Source organism: Anopheles maculipalpis, chromosome 2RL (assembly GCF_943734695.1).
Source record: "Anopheles maculipalpis chromosome 2RL, idAnoMacuDA_375_x, whole genome shotgun sequence".
NCBI classification, from domain to species: domain Eukaryota; kingdom Metazoa; phylum Arthropoda; class Insecta; order Diptera; family Culicidae; genus Anopheles; species Anopheles maculipalpis.
In genome coordinates, this window is record NC_064871.1 from 1,168,982 (window position 1) to 1,195,063 (window position 26,082).

General features: G+C 44.8%; 1 protein-coding gene across 4 annotated transcripts in view; it reads left to right on the forward strand.

The window, feature by feature from the left end:
* LOC126556604 (homeobox protein cut) overlaps positions 1-26,082 on the forward strand; it is a 153,343-nt gene that overhangs the window by 98,907 nt on the left and 28,354 nt on the right. The window contains exon 1 of one of the 4 annotated variants that reach the window (XM_050211944.1): positions 10,501-10,632. The exons of the other annotated variants lie outside the window; for them this stretch is intronic. Coding sequence (XP_050067901.1) covers positions 10,546-10,632 — 87 coding nt within the window. The 5' untranslated portion in view covers positions 10,501-10,545. Of the gene's footprint in view, positions 1-10,500; positions 10,633-26,082 lie in introns of those variants that run through there. 4 annotated transcript variants of the gene reach the window in all.

Here is a 26,082-nt window from a genome sequence, read left to right on the forward strand (position 1 = left end):
CCCTGGATACTTTTCCTTCGGCGTTCATCGGAAATGTGGTGCCCAGGAAAACCACTTGGTGGTACCACAAACATTGCCTTTTGACAGAACCTTGCTTGGACAAGAGAAAGTACATAAATAATTCCAATCAAATTATCCAATCATGCGCTACATTTAATTCTAAGTTGGTTGGACATTGAAATTTACGTTTCGCGACACTCGTGTCTAAGGCTCACTCTCTCTCTTTCTCTATCTCTCTCTCTCTCTCTCTCTCTCTCTCTCACTCTCTCTGCATATCGATTGCCGAATGATAAATGTTTAAAGTTTTTTATGGGAATTACTTTTTATCACACCTGAGTGTGAGTGTGGAAAACAAGATGATGCATGGTTCCCAGATCAGACGTTTTTCGGGCAAAAAACTGCGCCATTGTGCTAGTTAGTTCCATAAATTAACACCCGGTTGTATCACATCAGCATCTTTTTGCTGATCATCTGGCTCTACTCGAGAGGCGTGTGTATCATTGCAGTAGAAGCGTTATCAAATTATCATGTACTAATTTATTGTCCTCAATTATTGTCGCACACTGATGTCAGCAGCAGCACAAACATGACGGATAGAGGTACGTGGTTGGATGACTTCCTCCATTTTTCTACCCTTTTACCGCCACCTATGAGGACGTGTGTGTGGTGATAATTCGTGGCTTTTTCCCTTCATTTGTTCCGTCAGCTCGACGATTCCATCGCTTATCATTCGGCCTGCTCCAGTGTATGGGTGAATGATTTGTTTCGCTTTCCTGCACTGTAGTGGTAAAGGAAAGCCGGGTAAGCTGGTTGTGAGGCAGAGGGAAAGCATGGGGTAAGAAAATTAACAAACAATAAATCAATCCACCCACCCAACCAACCAACCAAGCCGGGCTAAGGTGCGTTTTAAGCATTCGCGAGCGCCAGCACGGCGCCATCATTGACTGATAATTGAGCTTCATTGCGCCAAGTGGCCTTTGCCAAGCGTTTGCCAAGCGCCGAGGTACAATTTATCGTTTTGCTGGGCAAATATGGTTGGCTGAGCGGGCAAAGTAGGGCTCTCGCGCACGACATGTGACACTCGCCATTTGACGCCGTTGATCGGTGTAATCATGCGGCCAGAAAACCGTTCCAAATGCGTCAGATCGATCGTAAAAACATAAACCACTTGCAAGGGAAAGGCACTTTATTGTGGAGCACGATGACTCGATAATTTCCCTTTACAGAGATCAATCCGACTGGAAAATTGTCACTCCCCCCCCCCAATCTAACCAACCAAGTTCATTCCACCCTGTGGGGAAGTCAATTTGCAATCCGTGCTCCGTTTGTTCGGTTTTTAACGAATGTCCCCTCGACAATGCCAGCCTGTTTTACCCCAATTCCCTTGGCAGAAACATAGGTTCTGAAATTTTGGGTAATTAGCACGTCGATGGAAAGACGGAAAAGTTTTCCATTGCAACTCTCAGTAACAAAAAACGCACCATATTTTTACTTCTGCCCAGAACAACGACGACGACGAGCAAAATGTCGCTCTTCCTGTGCACGAATCCATGGAAAAAAAAAACTGGCGAAGGAAAGGAAAAACAGATTGATACATTTGTGAATAAGGGATTTATGCTTTTATTGAAGGTTGGATTATTAAATTTTACTGTTATACTCCTCTCGGAATGACACTCTACACTCTCGGGACGATCCTTAAAGTCTCGCGTACCGTCGCTAGCATAGCTCGCACGGATCTCGAAGGACCAACTTTTTCGCCTTGCAACTCTTTTCCGAGTTGATTCCTGAGCTTCTTCTGCTGTTGTCGTTTCGAATAATCATCAACCGAATTCGTTTCGTTTCCGCGGCGTGCAGTTTGAGTTTCTGTTTGAACAGCACACAGACGAATCTGAGTCGTTGCGAGCCGCGAATTGACGAGGAAAATCAAGTCAATAAAATCGTTGTGCAAATATCGTCACCAACGCGAACCAACGGACGAGTGTGTGTGTGTGTTGTTGCTGTTACTCAAACGATTGGTCTCCGGACTTTGACAACAAAAACAAGCACGTTCACTCTTCTTTGATTCATGCTGTGATCATTTGCGAGTAAGACAATAAGCAAATGTGACGGCCTCACAAGAGAACTCCGTCCTTGTTGGAGCCCTCGTCGTTAACTATCAAATCTGTATCGGAAGGACAAACAGTATGGCCGTTTCTAAAAAAGAAAAGTAAAAGAAAAGTTTGACATGCTCTCAGATCACGCGCGTTTAATCACTTCTACCAACAACCATCTTCTATCCATTCATCCATCCATCCATCCATTGTCGTCATTGTTGTAGGACCGTTTGCTCGAATTAGCACGGCTTTGGTTTGGAAGCACGGGATTGGGAGTAGATAAAAAATACGACCGAATCGTTTCAAGCAAAACTTCCACCATCCAAGGCTCCATTAGCGATGCTTTTAGGAGGGAAAAGGGACAACAAACGGTAACTACAAAGTTGGACCGTTCGTCTTAATCTTGCCGCTTTGGCTCCGGCAACCCATCCACCGAATTCGACTCGTTATCAACCAGCTTAGAAAGTGACTTTGACCCCCCATTGTGGGCCCAGTTTGTTTTAGAATCGTGTCGTCAATCGTAAATATTGATTACCGTTCCGGATTGCCAACCCTTTGCCGCTCCGTTGGGTGGGTGCAACAGTCGATGTTTTCTTCGATTGTTTGACAAGACCTTCGCCAAGGGAGGTCGTCTTCGGATCGATCCATGCACCCACTGGTCCCTCCCGAACAACGCTCCAATAATCCATCAATCAAAAATTAAAACAAGAACAAGTTTTATCATGATTAAAACTGGAACTTGGTGTCTTCCGTGTCGCGGAAAAGCGTCATTCCGAGACACAAACCGGAGAGCCCTGTCCTGTCCTAAGCCCTGTGAAAACATCAAACATTTTTCGATATTTAATCAATATAATTACACCGAAAACTTTTATCATTAAGCCCCTCCGATCCGGCTATTCATCGAGCTCTACGGTGTGTGGCATTTTGTTCCAGCGTGTGTTGTGTGAATTGTGCTGTGCTGCTTTTGGTCGAAAAATGTCTTGCTTCTTGCTTCTTTGGAATCAAAATCATCCAGCGCCTTCTACTCGGTGCTGTAGAAAAACTGATGAGAAAACCCACCAGGAAGCCACAACACGTGGAAAGACGAGCGCGCGCGCGCGTGAAACAGATGGAAAGAGATTGTTAATTATAAATTCTGTGTTTGTGAAAATTATCTTCTTTAGGGAAATTTATATTTTTCTTTGCTGCAGGAAGGAATTGCAATTCCTTCCGAAATCTTCACTTTTTTCGCTCCCTTGCCCCGTGCGGAATCAAGCGGCGAAAGATGAAAGAACTCATAACTCTTGATGAAATTATGTACCATGCTCCGCAAGCTGACGAGTTCGAAGGAAGAATTCGTTTGAAATCCCAATGCCATCGATTTCTGATTCCATCGCCAAAACGTTGGCTTGTGTCTGTAAACCGATTTCAAACTCGCTTCGATTCACAACCCTTCTGCTCTGTCTTTCCCAAAATGCTCAAGTCTTTAAAATGGTCCATCTTTAACGCGTCCGCTGTGTTTGATGATTGCGAGCACACAGTGGTGTGGGAGTTCGGGTTCGGAGTTTTTGGCTTGTAATATTTAATTTTCGTCTCTTAATCCCATTGCTTCATATGGGCCCCGCGTTAGCAAAAACCCCGCGATACAGAAAAAGAGCGCCACAATTAAGTCCTCTTCATACTGGTAGAATAAAAATCCTGGTACTCCATGCTGCCGGGTGGTGCATAAGGGCTGGTGGAACCCACTTCGACGGATGGATGCTTGACGGTTGACTGGCTTCTGGCGAAAAATCAGTTGTAATAAAACAACAGCCGACGTCGTCGTCGTCATCGCCGTAGAAGAGACGACCCCCTAGAGTCACATACATAAACATACATACGATCTGCACATAAACACACACACACACACACACACCCCGACAAGCAGACGAGAGTAGAAGATGATACAAGGAGATCCTTTCTACGAAAGCCAAGAGCATCCAAATGTTCAACCAAAATCAACTTCAACCACTTCACCTTCCTCTGCTCAGTTTTCACCAGAAACGAATCAGCATTCGAATCGGGGAGAATTCCTCACCCATTCACCCACCCACATCCCGCTCACTTCATCCAAGAACGCACAAATCAAGCATTCCCTGGTTTACCCTTCCATACTCGATTGGCCCCGCACAGTAACACACAAAGACAAAACAACAACTTCCACCTCCTTCTCCTCCTCCCTTTCTTCGTCATTCATCCCTTCGCCGCTTGCCGCTCTAAAATTCGTCCCGATACGACCCGCATTCGCATCTTGGAAAAATGAAAAATTTCCAAATTTACCAATATATTCCATCATCCTCATCATCATTCGGCCAGAAAGGTAAAGAGAGTGAGAGCGAGGCAGGGAAAGACAAGGGAGGTGAGGCAACCCTTTCGCTTCGAGTGTCGTCCTCAAACCATCCGGCAGTGCCGGGGAAGGAAGGAAGTACCTTGGGACGCATCCCAGTGGAAAGATGGGAGGGTGAGGAGAGTGGGTAGGAGGGAGGAATTATAAATCTAAATCCTAAATTAATGCCACAGTAGTGAGCACGACCGATGGCAGCCGAGTGAGTTTTTGAGAGTGCTCCCGGACTGAGGGTGGTAGCGAGGACAAGGGCGCAAGGACAAAAGGCAGACATCGATGTGTCAACCCTTTTTTCCGCCCTTCTCGGAGGGAGGAAGGAAAAGGGGATGTGGGTGGCATTTCGGCGTTCGATCGGCGTTCGTTTGTCGATGAATTTTAGAATCCCGACCACCACCACCACGACGACGACGACGATGGCGAAGCAGTGTGACACAATATCGACGAGCCCTTACGAAACACGGAGAGTCTTTTCATCCTTAGAAGAAGTGTCACCCCTGTTTTGGTCACGAGAATGTATGCGTGTGTGTGTTGGTGTGCCACCGAAAAAGGGGTGAAAGGGTTGATGAGTGGGAATCATCATCATTACGTCTCCAAAAAGCCGGGAAAGCCCTTTTGCGACCTCGTGTGTTTGGCCATTACTCACTCTTTAACGGTTCCGATGGTCGGGTGTGCGAGTGCGTTGCCTTCGCTTGCGTGCGATTGTGTGCCTCGGGATGTAATTTTTTACCTCATCATCTGATAAGGATTTTCCGAGCGTATGTAAAGTAGCTCGAGCAGTGGGAATTGGAGACCCTGTGCTGCAGATGGCGAACGCCAGAAGGATTAGCGTCTGTTTGTGAGTGTGTGTGTGTGTGTGAAGGATCGATTTTAAAGTTGATTAATTTTTATCGTCCATTTTGGCTGTTTTAATTCAATCTGCAAGGATATTGGTTGCACTTTGCACACGCGAATAGACGATACAAAGCCTTTTTTCGAGTCGCTACAGTCGCTACCAACAAACACAGAGGCCGAATTTTGGCATGCCGGATGCTTCATGAAGGGATAAATGTAATCCCCTTCTCCCAACCCGACCATCAAGAAGAAGTACCACATAACTCCCCGCTTCGCATCAGCACAATTTTCCATCAATTTTTGGCTGACATGAATTATATATTCAAATTTCTGTTATTAATTGGGTTCGAGCTGCTCATATGCGTACAAGTGTGTGTGTGTGCAGAAAAAGTGTGCATGGCTGTGTGTTTTTTGATCGTCAAAGCAAACGTTGTGTTCATCCTTTTTTCCCGAATTTTCCGAGAAAAGGGTTAGTTTTCCTCGTCCGTTTTCCGAGTGACTTTTTATGTTTATTATTAGGAATTACGACTTTTGATGTACAGGCCGGAGAGCCTTAAATCCATGAAAGAGAGTTGCCCCATCATCGCTAATGTGAAGATCTATGCGTGTGTGTGTGTGTGTACTGAATATGCTTTTCCCACTTCTCCTTTGATTTTGGCTTTACAGTTGAACTGTTGTCTTCCAGTTTTACGAATTTCGATTGAGGTTGGATTTTTTCCTTCCGCACACAAGGCCCGCATTTACACCCATCCACACCCCGGCTTGCCACTCCACCCATCTCTCTTCCGTTACGCATCGAACCCCACAAATTAACCCTTTTTTACATTCGAATCATCACCACCACCACCACCACCGAAACAAATCGTCCTCGTAAGAATATCGTCCTCCCCGGACAAACAGGGCCACAAACGACGTTACTACAGCGCCCATCCTTTTTTTCCGCGAGACACTGGGGTTTGATTTTTCATTTCAAAATCGAGAATAATAACTTTTCCTTCCCTTTTTTTCCCCTTTGGCCGGAGCTGCCAGTTCCAATGACGGCACACGGTGGAAAATTATTAAAAATCGAATCATACACTCGTCTGCACAAGAAAACGCGCTCGGTCCGAAATTGTTACGATCGAAGCTGACTTTGGGTGGAAGGTTTTCCGGCGTTCCTATCCACGCAACCCCCTATTAATCGTACATCCTTCTGCAGCGTAAAGATCGGAGGTACGTTCTGTGATATCCATTCAAATGGTGTGTCATTTCACTTGCCATCGAAACGCTTCTTTCTCGCCGGATGATGGAAAAGTTATTTCCAACCGAGTTTCGTGTTCGGAACGCGTATTGTTTCAAATTGGCGAGCATCGTTGATTCTAAGCCGCGGTTTTTCCATCTGCCACAGCACACCGCAAAAGTCGCGCACAACTCCAACTCCAACCCCAACTGACGCCAATTGTCGTTTGATTATTTTATATAATAAATATATGAATGGTTCCTCGTTTTTTCCTTTGGTATTGGGCGCTTTTCCACCCAGCAAAAAGCACCTTGCTGGATCGCTGGATGCCGATTTCCCGAGTCGCATTGGGTGTGATGAGATGTGTTCCTTCCATCTGTAGATATGTAGATTTTGCTTCGATATTGCTTCCTGTCGCTTTTCCGGATGAAACCATTGCGCTGGTGAGACGCTCTCCTGGGGAAGGAAAATATGAAGACTGCATGACAGAGCTGTGGAAGACGAAGACCGGGTGTGTATGGGTGTGTGTGTGCATTTACTCCTGTAACAATCAAACCAAACGAACGAACGAACGAACGACCGAATGAGCGAATGAGACACATCCTCGTTGTTTATATTTTTCATTAGGAAATTAAATGTGTGCTGGGGGTGGCTTTGGCGGTGGTGGTTGGGTGGTAAATTTGTGATCCCTTTTCATCCTTCCTTCCAAGCAGCTTGAGTATGTGAGCTTGTGAGTTGTAGAATGGAATATGTATTGAATTGGAAATTACTTCTACCTCTCCAAACCTGCACCGTGGGCCACGAACCACGAGACGGAAAAACGTCGGGAAAATATAGACAAACTTTTTTTCTTCTGTTCTCCACCACTCCAGGGAAAGGAAAGGAAGGAAACTGTGCCAGAGACAAAACATGATCCGTTTGAGTTCGTTTTTTTTTCTTCACTTCTCTCATCACGCCACACAACAACAGATCCGTGCTAAGATATTGTACGGAACTCGAAACCGAAAAATTCCACCGAGAACGGATACGGATTTGCATATCAATTATAAAAATAAATTATAGAAATCCTTCGCCGTTTCGTGCGCTCCGTGCGGAAAGATGGAAAGCTGATGAGCATTCAAAGTGGCACTGATCTTGCTGTGGCTTTTTTTGTTTTGTGTGGCTTCAGTCGAGAATGAATTGAAATGTGATTTCTTGATATAAAAATTGAGTTTGAAGGAAAAACTTTTTCAAGACATTACTTGCGTTTGAAACAGACTTTTGCTTTCCTGTTTGTCATTATGTACATTGATATCATGACCGCAATTGCCTCATCGCCTGTTCGAGATGGTCCATTCTATTTGTGAATGTTGTTTGCTGATAAAGCTCGCTTTACCATTTTATCAGCATTGTACTGTAGCTTGGCAGCATAAAATGCTTCCGTTTTCTACCCTCTCCACATCCTTAAGATGACGATTGTATCCACATTCGCACCTGACTCCACCTGGCAGTCCATCTGGGTCATAAATCAAACCACCGCGGCTAACACTGCAACACAGCTTCTAGTTAATTCTTACAACCATTTTCCTGAGTCTCTCCAGTGTGTTCAAGAGCGAATGATACGAGCTGGCCATAAATCCGTCCACGATCAACATGATCATTATGGTATACCCCTCCATCCCGACACAAGGGAGGCTGTCTTGATGGTGCAATCGAGCTCGAGAAAGCGTACATTTTTGAACGCTGTGATGAAGTTTTTTTTTGTGGGTCACAATTGCGCAAGCCACCAGCAAACACGGCCCGGGCCTTAGTACCAGCCCTACTAGGACGCAATCCGTAGTAATTAAATCAAATTCGAGTTACCAACTCCATCGAGCGCTCGGTGACAGAAAAACGGTGAGGTCGGCTAATGTGTCGGTTAATTGTTTAATGTTTAATTAATCCTCCATCCTCAAAACGCGTCAACTCAAAGTCGTTCGCTCGTGCTGCGTCGTCTTCGTCATTCGGCAAGGGTTAACTGGGGCTTACCGAGCAAACGGAAAAAAAAGAAGTGTTAAGAAGTAAAGAGAAGAAATGGAAGGAAGAAAAAAACGTAACACAACCATTTAAGCGAGCAGATACTAAGTGACATTGATTAATAAAATTTATTGTTAACTCCTCTTGTCAAACAGACGTGCCATGTTTGTTGGCCATCCGAGACTGCCGTTCTATCTGGCGGGCGGATATATTTGACAGAAAGCCCAAGCAACAGCCTGGCCAGTGGATTTTATCGTTCCACCCATCCACCCACCCACATGCACACCGGCCACACACGTACACAAACCCACCGCACCCTTCAGGTACTGGTACTGTTATCTGCTGCAGTGTGACCGTGGTTTGTGCTACAATCTGTTTTTCAAAGTGCCAACTACGAGCTTTTTTGCCTCAGTCTGTTGGCCACACGATTTTATTTTATGATTATGATACGCTTTCAGATAAGAGCTTGAAATAGAGCACTGACGGCCGCCACCCACAGCACAGAGGCAGAGGACAGCAACAGCGAACAAAAAAAGAGGAAGGTGCCTTTGGCTCAACTAAATCAAATAGTCACAAAACAAATCATTCTCCGGACTCCGGCTTCTCGACGAGAGATAGTGTTTACCATTCGCTGCTCGATGGTGACAATGATGATGATGGGGCCATGATAAGTGGCCCAAGCGCCCGGGTCATTTCCCAAACTGGTACAATGTCACAATGTCGCAAAAACAACCTAAAACACCTCTGCCGCTGTGCGCCGAACAAATAGACGAATATTATCACCTGACGACAAGTGTAAACGCTAATGGAAATTAACTCGCTCTCGTAATGAAGCGCGATGATTTACTATCAACGAGGCTCACGTGGCGCGGAGTCTCAGCGGGGGGGGACAGCTGAGGAAAGGACGGTATTATTTGGCGCACATTCCACCAGAGCGAGTGTCTTTAAACCTCGCTCGGCACAAGGTCTTGTAGACTTGATCGGTTGCCCTGGCAACCAGCCTCGCTTCTTTAAAGCTATCTCGATTGAATGAACGCCAGGCGGAAGGCGAATGAAGTCTCTAAGACTCAAAGCCTCTATAAATAAAAAAAAAAAAAAAAAAAACGCCAGGCGAAGGCTTTCCATGCTGCGTTTTTCCCCCGGAAGTCCTTCCGCGGAGCATCGGTGAAGAAGAAGATGTGCCGAAGCGACGAAGACACGGAAGAGACGGAAGACAGGGAACTCCGAAAACCGATACGAAAAAGGAATCGACAAAAAAGCTGAAACCCTCCCGGTGGAAGGGGAAAATCCCATCCCATTTTTAGTCGAGCGAGACCGCTACAGTTGTCGTACGGTATCGTGCGCTCTCTGTCGGCGCATAGTGAGAAAATCGCTCGTGAGTTCTCTCACTGCTTGCGTCACAGTCTCTCCGATGGATTTCGCCTTTAGCTTTCCCACTCGTACGCGTGTCTCACGCTTTCTCGCTTCGGCGGAGGACTTGCGCGCCTGCTCACACCCGTCCCAAGCGCCAGAATCCGAGGGGTTCGGGCTGTTGGAAAATAAACAATCAACATCAGAATACGAATTCTCAGACACAGAGAAACACATCTTTTTGTTGCGTGCGGCTCCGATCAGCGCGCGCGGTCCGGATGATGCGGCGGTGGTATCAGCATCGGGTCGTTGAATCGTTGTTGGACGCGAACGTAGTGCAGGTGTTTGTTGTATGTGTTGCGACCGTCAATTGCGTTCGGTAACGGTCTCCTGTGTGCGTGCGTGCTTTTTTTTTATTTGCTGCTCGTCTTTCACCCCGGCTGCCGCTGGGACACAGTGTGTGGTGGTTGTGTAGTACAGTGATCGTTTTCTACCGTGTGCAGCAGCGGCAAAGCATTATGCTACTACTCCTCTCGTAAATCAGCTTCAACGAGCTTTGGCATTAAGAGACGAACCTCTCGGCCGCACAACGCAACAAATATCAATAATTGAGAAAGATTTCCGGAAACTGGCGAGTAAAAAGTGTTGTGGTGTATGAGTGCTTGTGTGAATAATTATTTGTGTACGAATCGTCAATGACAGTGGTGACTGATAGCAGCAGCGTGGTGGAAAGAAGAAACTCTTTTTCCTCAACGAGCAGCACAGAGCAGGCCATGATGGAGGTGAGAATATGGGTGAAAAACTACGTGAAAAGTAATCCGATAAAGGTTGCGTGAAGTTGGAGTTAAAGGAAATCACGCACAGTGTAATCGCTTCAGTTTATCCTTCAGTTTCATATATTTTGTGTCAGTGTTTTTGTGGTGTGTTTTAATAAGTTTCTAAGTGATTTTTTTTTGGTCGGATATCGTTCGGTTCGGTCGGTGATGGTGTTGGTGATGTTGTTATTTTGATTCTGTTTTAAGTTCTCGAGCATTCCGAGCAGTTACCGATATTCTTTTCTTTTAACTCCTCCATTGGAGGAAGAAATTATAATTTATCGTACTTGGTATAAACTGCACATAAATCAATTTTAGTCCACCCTTCCGTTTGCGAAAATATCTGTTGGGAAGCAGAAAGTCCCTCAGTCAAGTGGAGCGTTTGGTGTGTACATGTGTATGTGTATGTGTGTATATGGGGAGATGGAATGCATTCGTTGCGTGCCATGTGCCATGACCGCGAAATTATGCTGCACTTGACGAGACATTTTTGTGTGCTACTGTGTATCAAATGTTTTGGGCCCTTTGCTTTTCTTTTTGTGGAGTTTTTGTTTAGCGAAAAAAGGGGGAGGAAGATCAGAGTGCGACAGATTCGCGAAGAAATCGTGGGCTAACGAGTGAGGAAATTGGGGAGAGCGCAGCCAAGAAAATAAGTGGCAGAAATGCATAGTGCATAGGCCCGCCGATGTGTGTTGCATCGTTCTTGTTGGGACGAAACGTCAAATGCACTGAACCGCAACAGCAAACACAGTGGAACCGAAAGTTGAACCTCGCCTCGATGGCTCGATTTTATTTATACCGAATCGAAAGCCAACCCGGAGAAGCGAGCGTTCTTTAGGGTGATCCACCAAGAACCACAAACCAACAAGAAGAAAACGAACGTAAAAAAGTGCACAAGAAACAGGAACTATGAAGAAATGCATATCATAATTCATTTTCCAGCGACTCAGTCGGTTACTGTAGCTCATTACGCATTTTCCTGCTGGAACATTGAATCATTCGATAGGATTTTCCGGCCTTTTCTTGCCCATTGCAACCGCCATCCGAGCCCCTTTTCTTACACCTCATTTGGACGGGTGTTTTATGCTTGCTGGTGCTGCTGCTGCTGCTGCTGCCGTTGTTTCTTACCCCTTCGCTTTCATACTTACCTCTCCTCAAGTCCCGGACTGCATTGGTTCGATGATGCAACGCCGCTCGCGCTCCGATGCAACGATCAACCTTTTTTTGTTCTTTTCGTTTGCTGCCCTTTTTTTTATTCTTTTCCTCACATTCCCCTTTGCCAGACTGTTCGTTAGCCTTTCACTCCCGGGTTCTTCCATCACTGTCATTATGATATTGAATTTATGCATTTATGTTGAGCTGTTGTTGTTATTTTTTATTTATTTTGGCCGGTGTTTTATCTGCCGCAGAAAATAGAGCTTGACGTTTGTATGTGTAGCTGTGTGTGTGTGTGTGTGCGCGCGCTGAAGAAAAGAAGTTCTGGATGAAATAATTTATTGCATCCGGTTGAAAGTTCTTGGATTTATGTCCTCAACATTTTTTTCCTGTTATATCAGTCACTCAATACTTGTCATCTTTAAAACGAAATAGATAAAGCTAAAATAGTCTTCCACGAATGGGACTTTAATGACAACATTGCAAATCAATTCCTAAGAATATTAAATGTTTTTATTTTTCTGGAACCCATATCTTCTCGCTTTCTCTCGTGTTCTTTCGTTTTGGTTCTCCAAAACATTATTTATTCATCGTGTTACCATGTGATTTCCCACGGCTCCAAACCACAAGCCACGCCAATGTATCCAACAGACGGTAAAACGTTTTGACCATTGAATTGATAATAATGAAACATATCAATTCACAAACTGCTGTAACAAACGGTACCCATTGCGCCCTCTGTCGGTCATTTGTGCAGCTGCAGCCGTGTTGGTGCACTCGCTTCCCAATCAACCCCCGAACCATCCCCGAGATGAGATGATTTTCCATCTATTCCAGTTAAAGTTCATTCAGCAAAGTGCCAGACTCACGAACAGCCGACCGCCATTCATTATTTATGTGCTCATTGCACACAAACACATACACCTACCCCGTACACGTACATAACAAGTTATCGAAATAAGGAAACGATCAATTTAGTATTCCAATTTCTCGCCACCAAAGCTCGTTGTCTCCGCCAAACCAACGGGCAGCCATTTGTCACAACGATCACACGAATCCGCCAACTCCCTCTCGCAATGGCTGCTGTTGCTGCTGCTGCTATGAAAACGGACTGTCAGTTTTGAGTTTGTGCATCAGTCGAGACGATGTAACCGAGCAGTTCGGACGGGAACTGTATGGGCCACTTTCCCATTCGGTAGCATATATTTCATAAATTGGTTTAGTAATTCATTTCAATTCCAAACCGGGACTCAGACCCATCCGTTGCCGTCGAACACAAACTGCAAACACACAAGCAGTCAGACACTTTGCTCGCACTTGCTCTTGCTTGGGTGGCTCCTGCCAACGCTGCACCTTACACTTTCTTAGAAATTCAAATTTCCCACTAAAACCATTCAAAGGCGTTATTTATCATTCAATTAATATTCAATTTTATTGTATTATCTTTGAATATCGTTCCTCGGGCCGGCGAACACATGAAAGGCTAAGATGTGTGCTGTGCGGCAAATCATCATCGTCATCGTCTTGGCTAATGTTGGATTGGGATTTCTAAAGGTTGGCAGATTCCAACTCACTCTAGAGGAGTGAAAGACAAATCCAGGATCTGGGGAAGATGTGTTCGATTTTTGCTCAGTGGGATAGTCGTGTGAATGCTGAGACATGGATGGTGTTGGTGTTCAAATGCAAGATAGACGACAACATGTTAATAGGAGCTCTCTCCAGTCACGGCTAGAATAGTCAATGTCTCGACTTTGCGTGCAAGGAAATCGAAAGTTCCTACAAAGACACAAGTGGGCATCGAGTGGGAAGTGGGTGAGAAATTACACACATTCCACACCCAAGCACTTGCCAGCCAGCCAACCAGCATCACGATTAGAGCTACTTGGAGTTCGATTCGAGCGCTCTAGCATATCGGGTCGTCTTCTGCTTAATAATTCTATTAATAAATTATAACAGATACATCACATACTTGACTTAATTTATTGAATTCGATTTCAATATCAATAGACCTAGTCGGAATGGCAGAATGGTTGGGAAGAGGGGGCCTTGCGTATGGGAATTGGCCTTTTGAAAAGGTGCTGAGCTGGAATTGGAGCGATAGTTCCGTACGCCCCAGTACATCGCTGGTGTTTCCGATGAAAGCTAATCTCAAGAGCGTCTTCAGAGTGCTTTACATTCGTCTCGGTAGGTTCCTTGTTGGGAGTCAAGGAGGGTTTCAAATCGATTGGAATGAGAATCTGTCGTAGTGTGCAGGAATCAGACGAACCGTGCGAACTGACGAGCCCTTGACAGTCGGTCTTGACGTTCGTTCGGTGGCGGTATTAATCGAAGTCAACGGTCTCGATTTTCGGTTCGTCAGGAATTCCGCAATCATAACGAAATGCGCCAGTGAGTGAGTCGTGAAAAGTTGCACCTGCAACAACTGATGGCTCAGCCGTTCATCTCAGCCTCAGCCTTTATCCTACCTGCAGGAGAGTTGTAAATTTATTAAAATTAAATTCATCACTACTTTGTCCACGATGAGCGCCGTCTTGGATGGATGTCTTCTTAGCAACATTTTCACATCCCTGCTTTCTGTTCGATTTCTTTTTCCGTAGGGAAATTCTTACACGAACGTGCTCGAACGTGAGGCAAAAGTTTGGCCATAATTACATTAATTAACTCTCATTGTAGTCACAATCCTTTCGAGGGAACGACGCAACAGTGAGCGCCCGCGTGGTGATCTCTTCAGTTCCCGAAGATGGATAATTTTATTCGATAAAAACTTACCTTCCGGATATTTTTTTCTTCTTGTTCGTCTGTTACGCTGCAAATGCTATATCCCTCACGAGTAGGTTCTCTTTCCTCGACGATCAAGATAAAATTTGCATTTTAAGGTCTTGTACGAAATATATTTTTTAAAAGGGAGGTGAGTTCAGTTTTTTGTCAGTGGCAGCATACTTGACGAACGATTTGCTGACCATCACCAACCGTTGCCAAACTATCTCCAGTGCGAGGATATAGTTTTACAGCTTTCAACATGTCGTCGTGAGGGAGTGGGAATATTTTTAATCAAAATTCCTAAAAATTTGTATTCCAAAAATCAACCAGCACTCACTCATTCAATCCACTCCGATCCTGATTCCCTGTCCCTTGTTTGGTTCGTCAAAAATCATCTCCTCACTCAACGATTCGTGTCCCGTTCCCTTACGACTGCGACACGCCATAATATAAACAAAAATTGGGATGAGAGCGCAACGAGTGGGAAGCGGCAATAGTGGTCGGGAGAAAGTGCATCCCAAAGGCGACAAGATGCTTTCTTTCCATGGGATGGGGTTATCGATTTTTTCAACGGTGCAAAGAGGCAAAGGACGAGAGACCGAGGTCCGAGCGGGAAGGAGCAGACTTCGGCTTTCGTGGTGACATTGCTTTTTGCCCGTTCGTCCAAGGATCAACGGAGACAGAACGGACATTTCCGGGTTCATCTTCGCTTTTTTGGTATTTATTTTATTATTAAATATTATAAATCACTAGCCATCCCACCCCGTGTATTCCTTGAACCGCTATCCCGGGCCCGCTTTCCGCTTACCCGTTCTGCGCTTTTGACGAAGCATTCGGACACAAACTTTGCCGAGGAAAGGACAATTTTGACGGCACCATTCAAATCGGCTCGGACTTGGGATTGGTGGACGGTGATGGGTGAAGATCATTCACTCATTCAGTCGTTTTTCCCCTTCTTTTATAGACTGGACCATTTCGGGAACTGCAGGTGCGGTGGTGATGCTGGGAGAGGAATAATATTTATGTGAAATGATAAATTGAACCAACTCTTCGACTTTTGCGATACCACCGAGCACTAAGCAGGAGGCAAAAGGATAACAGAGTGGCAGGGCAGTTCCGATTGTCTTTCGCCTTTTTGAGTCACGATTGGACTGACAGGGCTGGAGAAGAACACTCTGTGTGTATTTGTGTATGTCCAAACGGTCAACGAAATGGCCATCAAGGGAACGGAATCATCCGGGAGGTGTAAGCAGTCTTTACTGTCCCCCAGTTGATTTAAATATTAAATGAACTATTTTATGAACTATCTGCCTGTCCCATCCACCGTCGAGTGGTGCTTTGTCCCGTACCATTAAAAAAAAAGGCGAAGGGAGTTCTTTTCCATCCAGATCCTAGACAGTTCCTCGATCCTGGACGTTTCCCTAAAATAGGTAGCGCACTCCATACGATGTCTCAATCTTATCGAATTAGGAAATCAATTTCTCGCCCACTGAAATCAGGACTTTAGCTTCGCCTTAAGCCGCCACCAATGGTCCGTGACCGATTTTCGCACGGTCCGTTAGGTATTTAGTCGCCTTAAATTTGAATATTAATTGAAAAGTGATAAAGTCGTCCAACGCCATCGATTCTGGGCGTCTTGCGCTTGTTTGCGTTCCTCCCATTTTCTACGTCCTTTTTAAAGATGGCTTCACGGCAGACGAAGACCTGACGAAGGCTAAAGGTGGCTTTCGTTTTCACGCTTCGTTTCACTAATTAAACAATTAAAGACACTTAATGTTGTTATTATCATTATTGCTTCTTCGTATTGGGCTGCGGGCATTACAGGCCAGGGCTGCTTACGCGGGTTTATTACCGTTTTCCAATTTCCCTAGCGCTAGCGCATTTTTCCCAACTGCGTCAAAGCAGTCGGGAATGATTGAATGTCGTCAAGGGGATCAGAACTGGTCTTTGGTCGGTCCGACCGATGCACACTCCATTGGTCGCTGGTTAAGGTTAAGTATTTGCGTTCATCTTCCTTTCGTTACGAGTTTTTTTTTCAGTCTTCTTTACGTTAAGGACAATTGCGGTAGCAGAGAAAAAAATGTTTAGTACCCAAAACACCCGTCTGCTTGTCGGTAAATAAGGCTTTCGGTCCGCTTGCTTGATGGTGAAGAATTTGAAGCGAAACCGAATGAAAAAAACAACAAAAACAGTGTATCAAACGATTGAAACATGCACCAAGTTTTGTCCTCCCTCGTAAACCAATAACGAGCAAGCCAAAAAGGACGAAAAAGGACACAAGGAAGGACACAAAAAAACATACTTCTTAGACTTCAGAGTCTCGTTCGGTTGGATGGCGAAAAACGTGACTTAATTGAATGATCTGCTTTCGTAGTAAATTAATTCAATTGCCTGCTCTTCATCGTACCCTCCTGTCTCAGACTCGATTCGATGGACGACGAACGCTTAAGTAGTCGATTTCCTTATGCCGTCCACTTTCGCGGTTCGAATTTCCGACTGTCCGGAATCCTCCTGCAATCGGATTCGTTTCCTCCGTTCGCTTGAATCTCAATGATATGCTTGAGTGAATTTTTAAATCATCCACTCCCAGGACGCCACCGTTTCCTTTCGTGCTGAAGCCACTACTACGAATAGGAAAAAGCGTCAGTTTCTTGCTTTCGGTCGCTTTACTCATTGGAAGCTCTCACCAAACGCAGTCCTGGGTTGCGTCCAATTTCACCAGATAATGATTATTGGATTAGAGATTATTATCGAGAATAGCGAGGACACACAGCACAGGACACAAACTCACCCGGTGGCAGTTAATTCCAGGTTTGCACCGAAACGAGATCTGTTCCGATTAACAGGCAACCTCCATCCGCGCATCCGGTTGCCCACTTGGTCTATTTTCTCGATTCTAATTAAATTCACCCAATCGATTCCAGGGTTTTGTGGAAAAAAGAATAAAACAAAAGAAAGACTATAAATATGACCACGGGATTCTCGAGAGTCCCCCCCGGTCCCGAGGATAAATTCACTCACACTCTTGAGCCGTGTGCCAAAGCCTGCACGCATGAAAAGAAAAGCATAAATTCCAGCACGAATCCTTCGAAATCCATTGCCCGAGAATCAAACGGACCGTAACCACCACCGCCGCTACTACTCACATCCCACACCCCACACACTGATGACGTTTGGCTTTTTGGGTATGATTTTTAGTTGATTTTCTAAACCCCTCGCACGTAAAACCACCCCTCGGGCGCAATGGTCAATCTGAGAGTGGGAAGACTTGTGGAGGGAAAACTAAAAATTGAAATCCTGCAAAATATTATTTTAAAATATCTTTACCTCGGCATACGTTCGACTAAGCCCTCTGGTTAAGCTTTCAACCAGTCCAGTGCAGGAGGGGTTTGGTTATTTATAGTAGCCAGTAACCAGGGCTAGGAGTGGGAAGCTCGGGTCGTCCACGTATTCTCTGTTTACGATCACATGAAGAGCCGAAGAACCAGGCTCCTGGCCTGGTGGTGGCGGTGATGGTGATACGAGCAAAGATAAGGTTAGGATTAGTTGCACCGAACTCACCGATTTTCCAGTGTACGTGTACACTCTCTCCAGCTTTTCCTGGAAACCTTTTTCTAGACACATTTTCGTGCATGGCTCGTTTGGCACGTTTGCGATTGGTTAAAAATTGTTTGTGACTTTAAATGAATTATCGTAGAGCAACGATTTGCCAACGCATTCGACACCCCGGACCGGACCGACCGGATACGGAACACTGGGGATGGAAAAGTTTTCGGTGTTTTATTTAAATCAGATAAAATAGTCCGATAGTTCTGCGCTGATAAAGGATGAGATTGAACGAGGAAGACAGGGGCTCATTTGCTGGATGCTCCAAATTATGATTTATGTGTACTCTGTGGGAGATCTCCCTCTTTACCTATATTTAACATAAAAATCCCAAATAAACTAATGTTGTTTCTTGTTTTGTTTTTCTTTATCCTTCCAGGTATGGTGAAACCAGGACCGTCATCTCCCGTCATTATTGATGCTCGACTCATTTTCATTCAACTAGCAGGAAAAACAATGAGCACAAGCAAACAGGGAATCGTAAGCAGAGCATAATATTTGTATCACTTAACGTCGTGTAACGATCGACAATTTCGGCTGGTTGGCGGGGGCATTTGCTTAATGGAATGACTCCCAGCCCAGCCCAGCCATCCCACGCAAGGAAGGAACCGAGCGTCTGTGCAATGACGCCTTAAGCAGTCGATGGAAAAACAAGAAAAATCGCTATTATCTGTTTTCTTCGTGTGGTGCCCGGAGCGGTCGCATATTTCAACAAGTCATTTACCGTAACCGTACTTCCTTGTGAGACCTCTCTATAAATCCATTACGAGAATGCATTTCGATAATGAGTCCCTTTTTCGAACCAGGCGGTTGGCTTTTCGGTAGGGTTTTCGCTTCTTCCCTATCTGTCTATTGAGCGACTCTTTTTTTTCTTCTTCTCGCGTTTCAACACAAATGAACCGCAGTGCTGCAAAACCGAACCATGAGCTCCATTAATGGATGGATTCGTCCTCGAAAAACCACCGTTGATGTGGCAGGAAAGTTCCAGGGGAGGAGGAGAAGTGGAATGACAGTAGTGTGGGGCAATTTTTCACCGATTCTTGATATGACACAATGACGGATCTTGGCGATATTATCATTCTTCCCACTCTTCAGCCTTCCCAGCCTCGATACCCTCAGATGATTCCGATTCGCTTCCCTCAAGCAATGTCATATACACATTCTGCTAGCGTAAAACTGATTCCTTTCATCCTTTTTTGTAATGTCCTCCTGCTTCTCCTGCTGCTGCCACCGCATGCCGTTGTTTATCGCCATGGTTCTATGGTGGCCAGGGTTCTATGACAACCCGGGTGAGAACGGTACGAGGATGCTCATGCGTGTTCTAAAACGCGCATAAATTTATGTTTTATAATGTTACCCATCACCGCTTTCTCTCCCTCGCCTGGTGATGTTTCACCAAAATACGGAAAAAAAGGGTTCATTTTCGAGACACAGGCGTAAACCCAGCTCACAACTACACACACAACAACAAAAAATAAAAAAAAAACATCCACATACATCCATTAACTCTCCCAAACCCGGATCGTCGACGCCTTGCGGGAACCGAAGGCGTCCTTGTGCTTGCAAATACGCAAAATGACAACGGAACGCGCAACGTGGGTGGAAAAAAAGGGATGAGAATCAAACCAACAATAACGGCCGCACAAGATGCGCACTTCACGCGTACCTTTTTCCCATACATCTCGCCTCCATCCGGCTAGAGCGAGTGGACCCGTTTGTCATTTCGGTTGCGTTCGGGTAATGATTATTACTTATACATTTTTCAACCTCTCAACCACCGTGCGTCTCCATCGCGCCTGTCAACCGGTTCTCTGGGCTGCTGCTGAAGGAGGGCCCTAATTTTCCAGCCCTTTTTTTGTGTCTTTTTGTCGGTTCTGGGTAGGTTGTCAGACCATCGAAAAGTGCCATTATTCGTGGATTTTTTTGTTATTTTTCTCGCTCATCAAACGCCAACCTTCTCCCTGGTACGGGAAGCGATATGATATATGGCTCTGGGTGTATGTGTGAGTGTGTTTCCACGTGGACCAGATCGTCCGCTTTGGTTAGTAAAATGTAGGCGCGCAGTATTAGAAAGGATTACACGACAACCTCGAGCTGACCATTCGGTTGGGCTTTTTCTGTTACCCTACGAACAATGGACACACTTCAATATTTTTTCCAGAGAAAGAGCCAAAAAACCCGCAAGATCACGATAAAAAGGACACGTTTCCACTGACCTGATGTGGTTGTTACTTTGCTCGGGGATGATTTTTCCGGAAAGGCATTTTACGAGACAACGAAATTCAAGCTATTCTCACTGCGACACTTGCGAATGAGCTATTGAGGATCGTTTCGGCGCTGCAGAGTTTATTTTCGCTTGATAAGCTTCTTTGCCGAAAGATTTACCTACACGCATGCAATAAATATAATAAAACACATTCTTTTCGTAGGTGAACAAACGTGAACGTACGAAATATTTACGATAATACTCCAATGCACCGTGAAGCACTAGTTTTAAAATGGTTCTTTTTGCTTTTTTATTATGCCGATTGCTTGTTTAGATTGCACAAGCAATCGAAATAATCAGAATAAAAGCCACATTGAGAGGTTTTTGTCCATTTTTAGAGCCGTTTTGAATCATAAAATTTGCACCCAACTATGACTGTGTGTGTGTGTGTAACGAGCAGCAATAGAGTTTTTTTTCGCAGTTGTAAACAGTCGTTTTGTTTGTCCATACCAACCATCAATCCATTAATAACTATCCACCATTATTATTCCATACGTTTTTGTCGCTGGTGGTTGGATATTATTTTTCGGTTATTCTTATCCTTCTCAATTGTCCTGTTTTACTACCATTAGTAGTACGAACTCGACAGAATCCTTCCAAACAATGTCCACACACACACGCGGTTCTCACACACAAAAAGGTTCCTCGTCCATTTCCTAATCATCGAAGAGGTCTCTACGAGGCAAACACAAAAATAAAACCCCGGATGGTATAATGGCCAATGACTATGATGCTCACGCGAAAGGAGTACCGCTAGGAGGGCGAAAGGACATACACACACACGCTTACAAAAACCGACCACATCTCACACCAAGAAACGGGATGAGCACAGGGGAGTGGTTGGACATAATTTTTCAATTTGGTGATCGTTCCATCCGAACGCGTTGGATGGTTCCGTTATCATCCTTCTTTTTTTTGTGTACCTTCATTCATTCACTTCCCAAGTTGCGGTGGAAAAACTCGGCACAAACAAAAAAATACATTCAACCAATAGGACACGCTGGGCAAGGGATATCATCTACATATTCATAAAAATGGGGTATAGATTATTTGGTTGCTGTCAAAAAATATTTGCCTGAACACAACAACAAACGCACAATCGGCTGCTATGGTCAGCAGGGTGATGAGACAAGGCGCAAAAGGGACTAAAGGGACTGGCAGGAAGAAACGGAACGAAAGACAATACTTTGGCACATTCAAATACCAAATGCCGCATACCGATGCCCACTCAATTCAGGTCCCGAAAAAAGCGGCGAACGGCCAGGGAAAAAAAGGACAACACATTTTAGAACAACAATGAGCTAGAAAACCTCTGGGAAGATTCGAAAGGATTCGTTGTTCCTCTTTGACGCTGTGCTTTGTTAGCATTGTGTGATCTTCTTCTACTTTCATTATAGTTATTATTTTTGACGCTTGGCATTTTTTTATTGAGGCATCCCAATGGACACGATCATATATTTTATTTGCTGTAACATGTTCAAAGGTGTATTAAACGATTATGGTGCATTTGAAGTAATACTAGGCGTGTAATATTGACTACCATCAATGCAAAGAGAAGAAGCCGATTGATGAACGAATCATCTCGGTGAACAAAACTGGGCGGCTCCATTTATGCTAAATAACACGCTCACAAACTCTTGACAGGCCTCTGGAAGGCTTAGGATGTCAATGGGCAGTTTTTCGGCCAAAATAATTCAATCATGGTACGTGCGCGACATATGAGCGCCTTGCAACGCGTCAACCACGCCATTCGCGCCGAAAATTTGTAATTCAATCACGAAACAGAGCGGCCACTCAATATGTGTCTGTCCACGCTGGTGTTTGGTGGAAGTTATGAATTTTAACGATTCGATTTCACTCTGTCCACTCTGTGCTCTGCCCTTTCTGTAGAGTGTTGACGGGTTTTCAGCGAAATGTTCGCGTCCTGTCGGCACACAATCAAATTTTATCCTCCCCTCAATCCTTAGCCTCATAAGCGGATTCTCTTCCAAAGGAAGGACTTTTGTATCAATAAAACTCACCATAAAGAATTTATCAAGCATATCGCGGCTCATGCTCAACGCCACTTAGCTGTACCGTTCGTTACCGCATCAACTGTCAAATGTCAAACGAAGAATCGGTCGCTTATTCGTAAAAAGTGAACATTCAGTTCATCCATCTAATGAGGATCAATTTCTATAGAATTGATAACGATCCAGCCGGGGTGGGGGACGATGTCTTCTTTTGCAAGTCGTTAAAATTCAAGTGGCAGTCCTGCTGCCTACCATGATCCACTTCAAACAAGTTGTCGACGAACCTGGCTGTGTTCTTCCTTTTCAAGGCCTAAACTGTAACGTCGGTTTTCGATATGGAGTTTATTTTTAATTACACACCGACACTTATTGCTCTTCCTGCGGGATCTCTGTTGAATACTACTGGGACGGCTGGAGTTCCAATGAGGGTATGATTTTTCCCTACTTTGTATGTGTTATACGCTTTCCAGCGCACTCATGTCGTCCGCTCCTGTCGTGGCATATTGATGTACAAATAAATAATATTTTTCAATACCTCTTCCACCTTCCATCTTTCACATCCTTTCGAGTGGCTTGGATGTCGTTGCCGGGGCTGTCGCTCATAAAAAGAACAACCGGTGAGACTGAGGACAACAACAACAACAAAATAACAACGACCCTCACATCGTGAAATCCTCTCGACGAAAAAGCGCGGTTTGTCTGGCTTTGGAATAACGATGGTCTCATCCGGAAGGAAGAGACACGAAACCACGAAGTTCAGCGAATAATATGATAGATAATCTTGATGATACCATCCCGAAGCAGACATGCCAAAGGACATGAGAGTTTCCAAATATATAATATTTGTCCATCTCTTCCCATTCGCTTCTTCTCTTCACCTTATCGCGCTCGAACGGTGAAGGTGGTGGAAAATTTGTCCGGAAGTGTATGGATTGTAGCCTGGATGACTGAATGGTCCGTACTCCACTCCACTTTGCGTCGGTAAGAACCACACGCGAAAAACCAAAAGCACACACACATACACAGATAGATAAAAAATCGTAGACATAACGCTCCGCTGATTTGAAATGGTAATATTAAGAGGTATATATCATTCGGATGCCTCATTCTGTTTACTTGCCACCTCACACACAGCCTTTGAGGTTTATGTTTCGCGCCGGAAAATGGATTGATTCTGGGAGCAGGTTTCCATATCCCCGTCAACAACAGAAAACCCTCTTGGTGACCATTTGCCTCGAAAAAAAACGGCAAGATTCATCAAAAGTGGTCCTCACCGGTTCCGTCTCCTTCCGAACGTATGCGATGAGAGCAACATTCGTCCATTCACCAGACAAGGATTTTATTTTCTCTTCTGTAGCGATTACGAAGAGAACGAAGTATATATTTATAAAATTTATAACTATTTACATGCATTCAGGTTTCCAGGCTTTCGTGTTCACCAGAAACTCAAAATATGTGACAACTCGTCAGAGGACGCAGGTCCTAGTAAATCCGGTCCAAGCAAAAGGATTATAGCACACGCTTGGTCCACCAGCATTCGAACCGTTTCAAGGATGCTCGTCAAATGTATTTCACCAAATATCCTTTTTTTATCGTGTCCATCACTAAAAGCACCGAATACACTTTTCTCACATGGCGAGCTGATAAAACCACGCGGTGGTAAGTTACAACAGCCTTCTGAATCTTTTCGTCTACATTCGAATGGCAAGCACAGGAAGGTCCGACTTGATCTGGATTAGAAACCCCCAAAGGAGAAAGCCAGGGAAGGACGCGTATCCTTCGTGGGAGAAGATTTTTATGATTTTGTCACAATGTGAAAGAGGAAATCTGTGTCACTTCTCAACGTTTTCGCGCACATCCTAGACTCGAAGCTTCTCGTCATATGAAGGCAAGCGTAATGAAAATAAATTGACGCTCCAAACTGTCCATATCCTTTTCTGTGTGTGTGTGTGTGTGTGTGTGTGTGTGTGTGTGTGTGTGTGTGTGTGTGTGTGTGTGTGTGTGTGTGTGTGTGTGTGTGTGTGTGTGTGTGTGTGTGTGTGTGTGTGTGTGTGTGTGTGTGTGTGTGTGTGTGTGTGTGTGTGTGTGTGTGTGTGTGTGTGTGTGTGTGTGTGTGTGTGTGTGTGTGTGTGTGTGTGTGTGTGTGTGTGTGTGTGTGTGTGTGTGTGTGTGTGTGTGCATTTGCTTCTACGTGCGATGTGTGTGCATTCGCGCAAAAGATCCATCCGCTGGTCATAAATTAGTCAATATACTCAGACTCCACAGCGGATTCTGGAGGATGATGTGCTCGTCTCAAAGATTGGACGCCAGAACTCACATTTGCACGCTAGTGATTAATCAACGGTTACATCCAATGAACAGACATACCCTCTCAACGGGGTAAATCATGAAAAATTGACGTCGCCATGCAGAGTTTTCAGCACAAAAAGTGCTTTCCATTGCTACAGCTGAAAACCAACACGATAAAAAAATGGCGATTGCCTCTTTAATCGTAATGTATGAGCAAGTTATTAGCTTTTGCCTGAGGCCACAACCACCTGTCAAACGACCATAGTACGTCGTCCAAATCCACGGTTATCTGTAATTAATATCGATCGTATGATCTCTCCCTGCGAGGTTGGTGTACGTGAGTATGTTTGCTCATCATCAAGCGTCACACAAAACTCGAAATCGATATTCAATATTTGTAAAAGCGCTGCTACAACGTTGCTTTTAACCTAATAATCTCCAAATATTATTTCTTCTTCTCCGCTGCTGGTCAGCGGGACAAGCTATCACGACGATACCCGTACGATAGCTTCCCATTCCCAATTGCTTACGGACGAGTCTACCAACAGACCAACGACAAACAGACAGGACTTACCGAAGTAGATAAAAGAATATCATACCGGTCGAGCGATTTTCCACAGTGGACATCGGTGGAGCCGGAACACCATTATGACCGGCGTCGATTTTAAAAACATGAAATTTATGTTACAATCCCTGCAATAAGCTGCGACTGAAAGGTGGCCTTACTGAACTGTGGGAAGGTGACCGAAAAAAGAGTCACTGGCTCGAAATAATCCACACATCGTCAATAACTGCGGGTGTATAAAAACGGGCAGCTGGAGTTGAGAGGCAAATCCTTTTTCCGAACCAATCCTTTCTCCATTCTTGCCGTTCCGTGAGCGGAGCATGTTCGGGTCCGGGTTTGATTGGAATTTATGTTTCTACTTCCGCGACGACGAGCAGTGATTTTCTTTGAAATCCTCGACAAAACCGCAACTCCAACGCGGCACAGCGGGCAGATTGAAATCTCTCCAGGAAACTCATCTTGCGAATGCTTTACCAGCTGAGTGATTGAGCTTTTCCTCCGAGGGCGCGGAAGCTGCAGCTATTTTTCCTATCCAACAAAGCGCCCATGAACAGTGTCGATGGCTGGAGTTTCCGTTTGCAAAATATTAATTTCCCATCGTAGATCTTCCCACTTGGCGTCGTCGTTCGCTTAAAGGATTGCTTTTCGTCCGGAGGAAAACTTTATCCATTCGGCTTGGAAAAGCAAATCAGAATAGTTTTCCTCCTGTCTGACTGGCATTCCGTTTCTCAGTTTGATAAGGATTTGATTTGACTTTGTCTGTC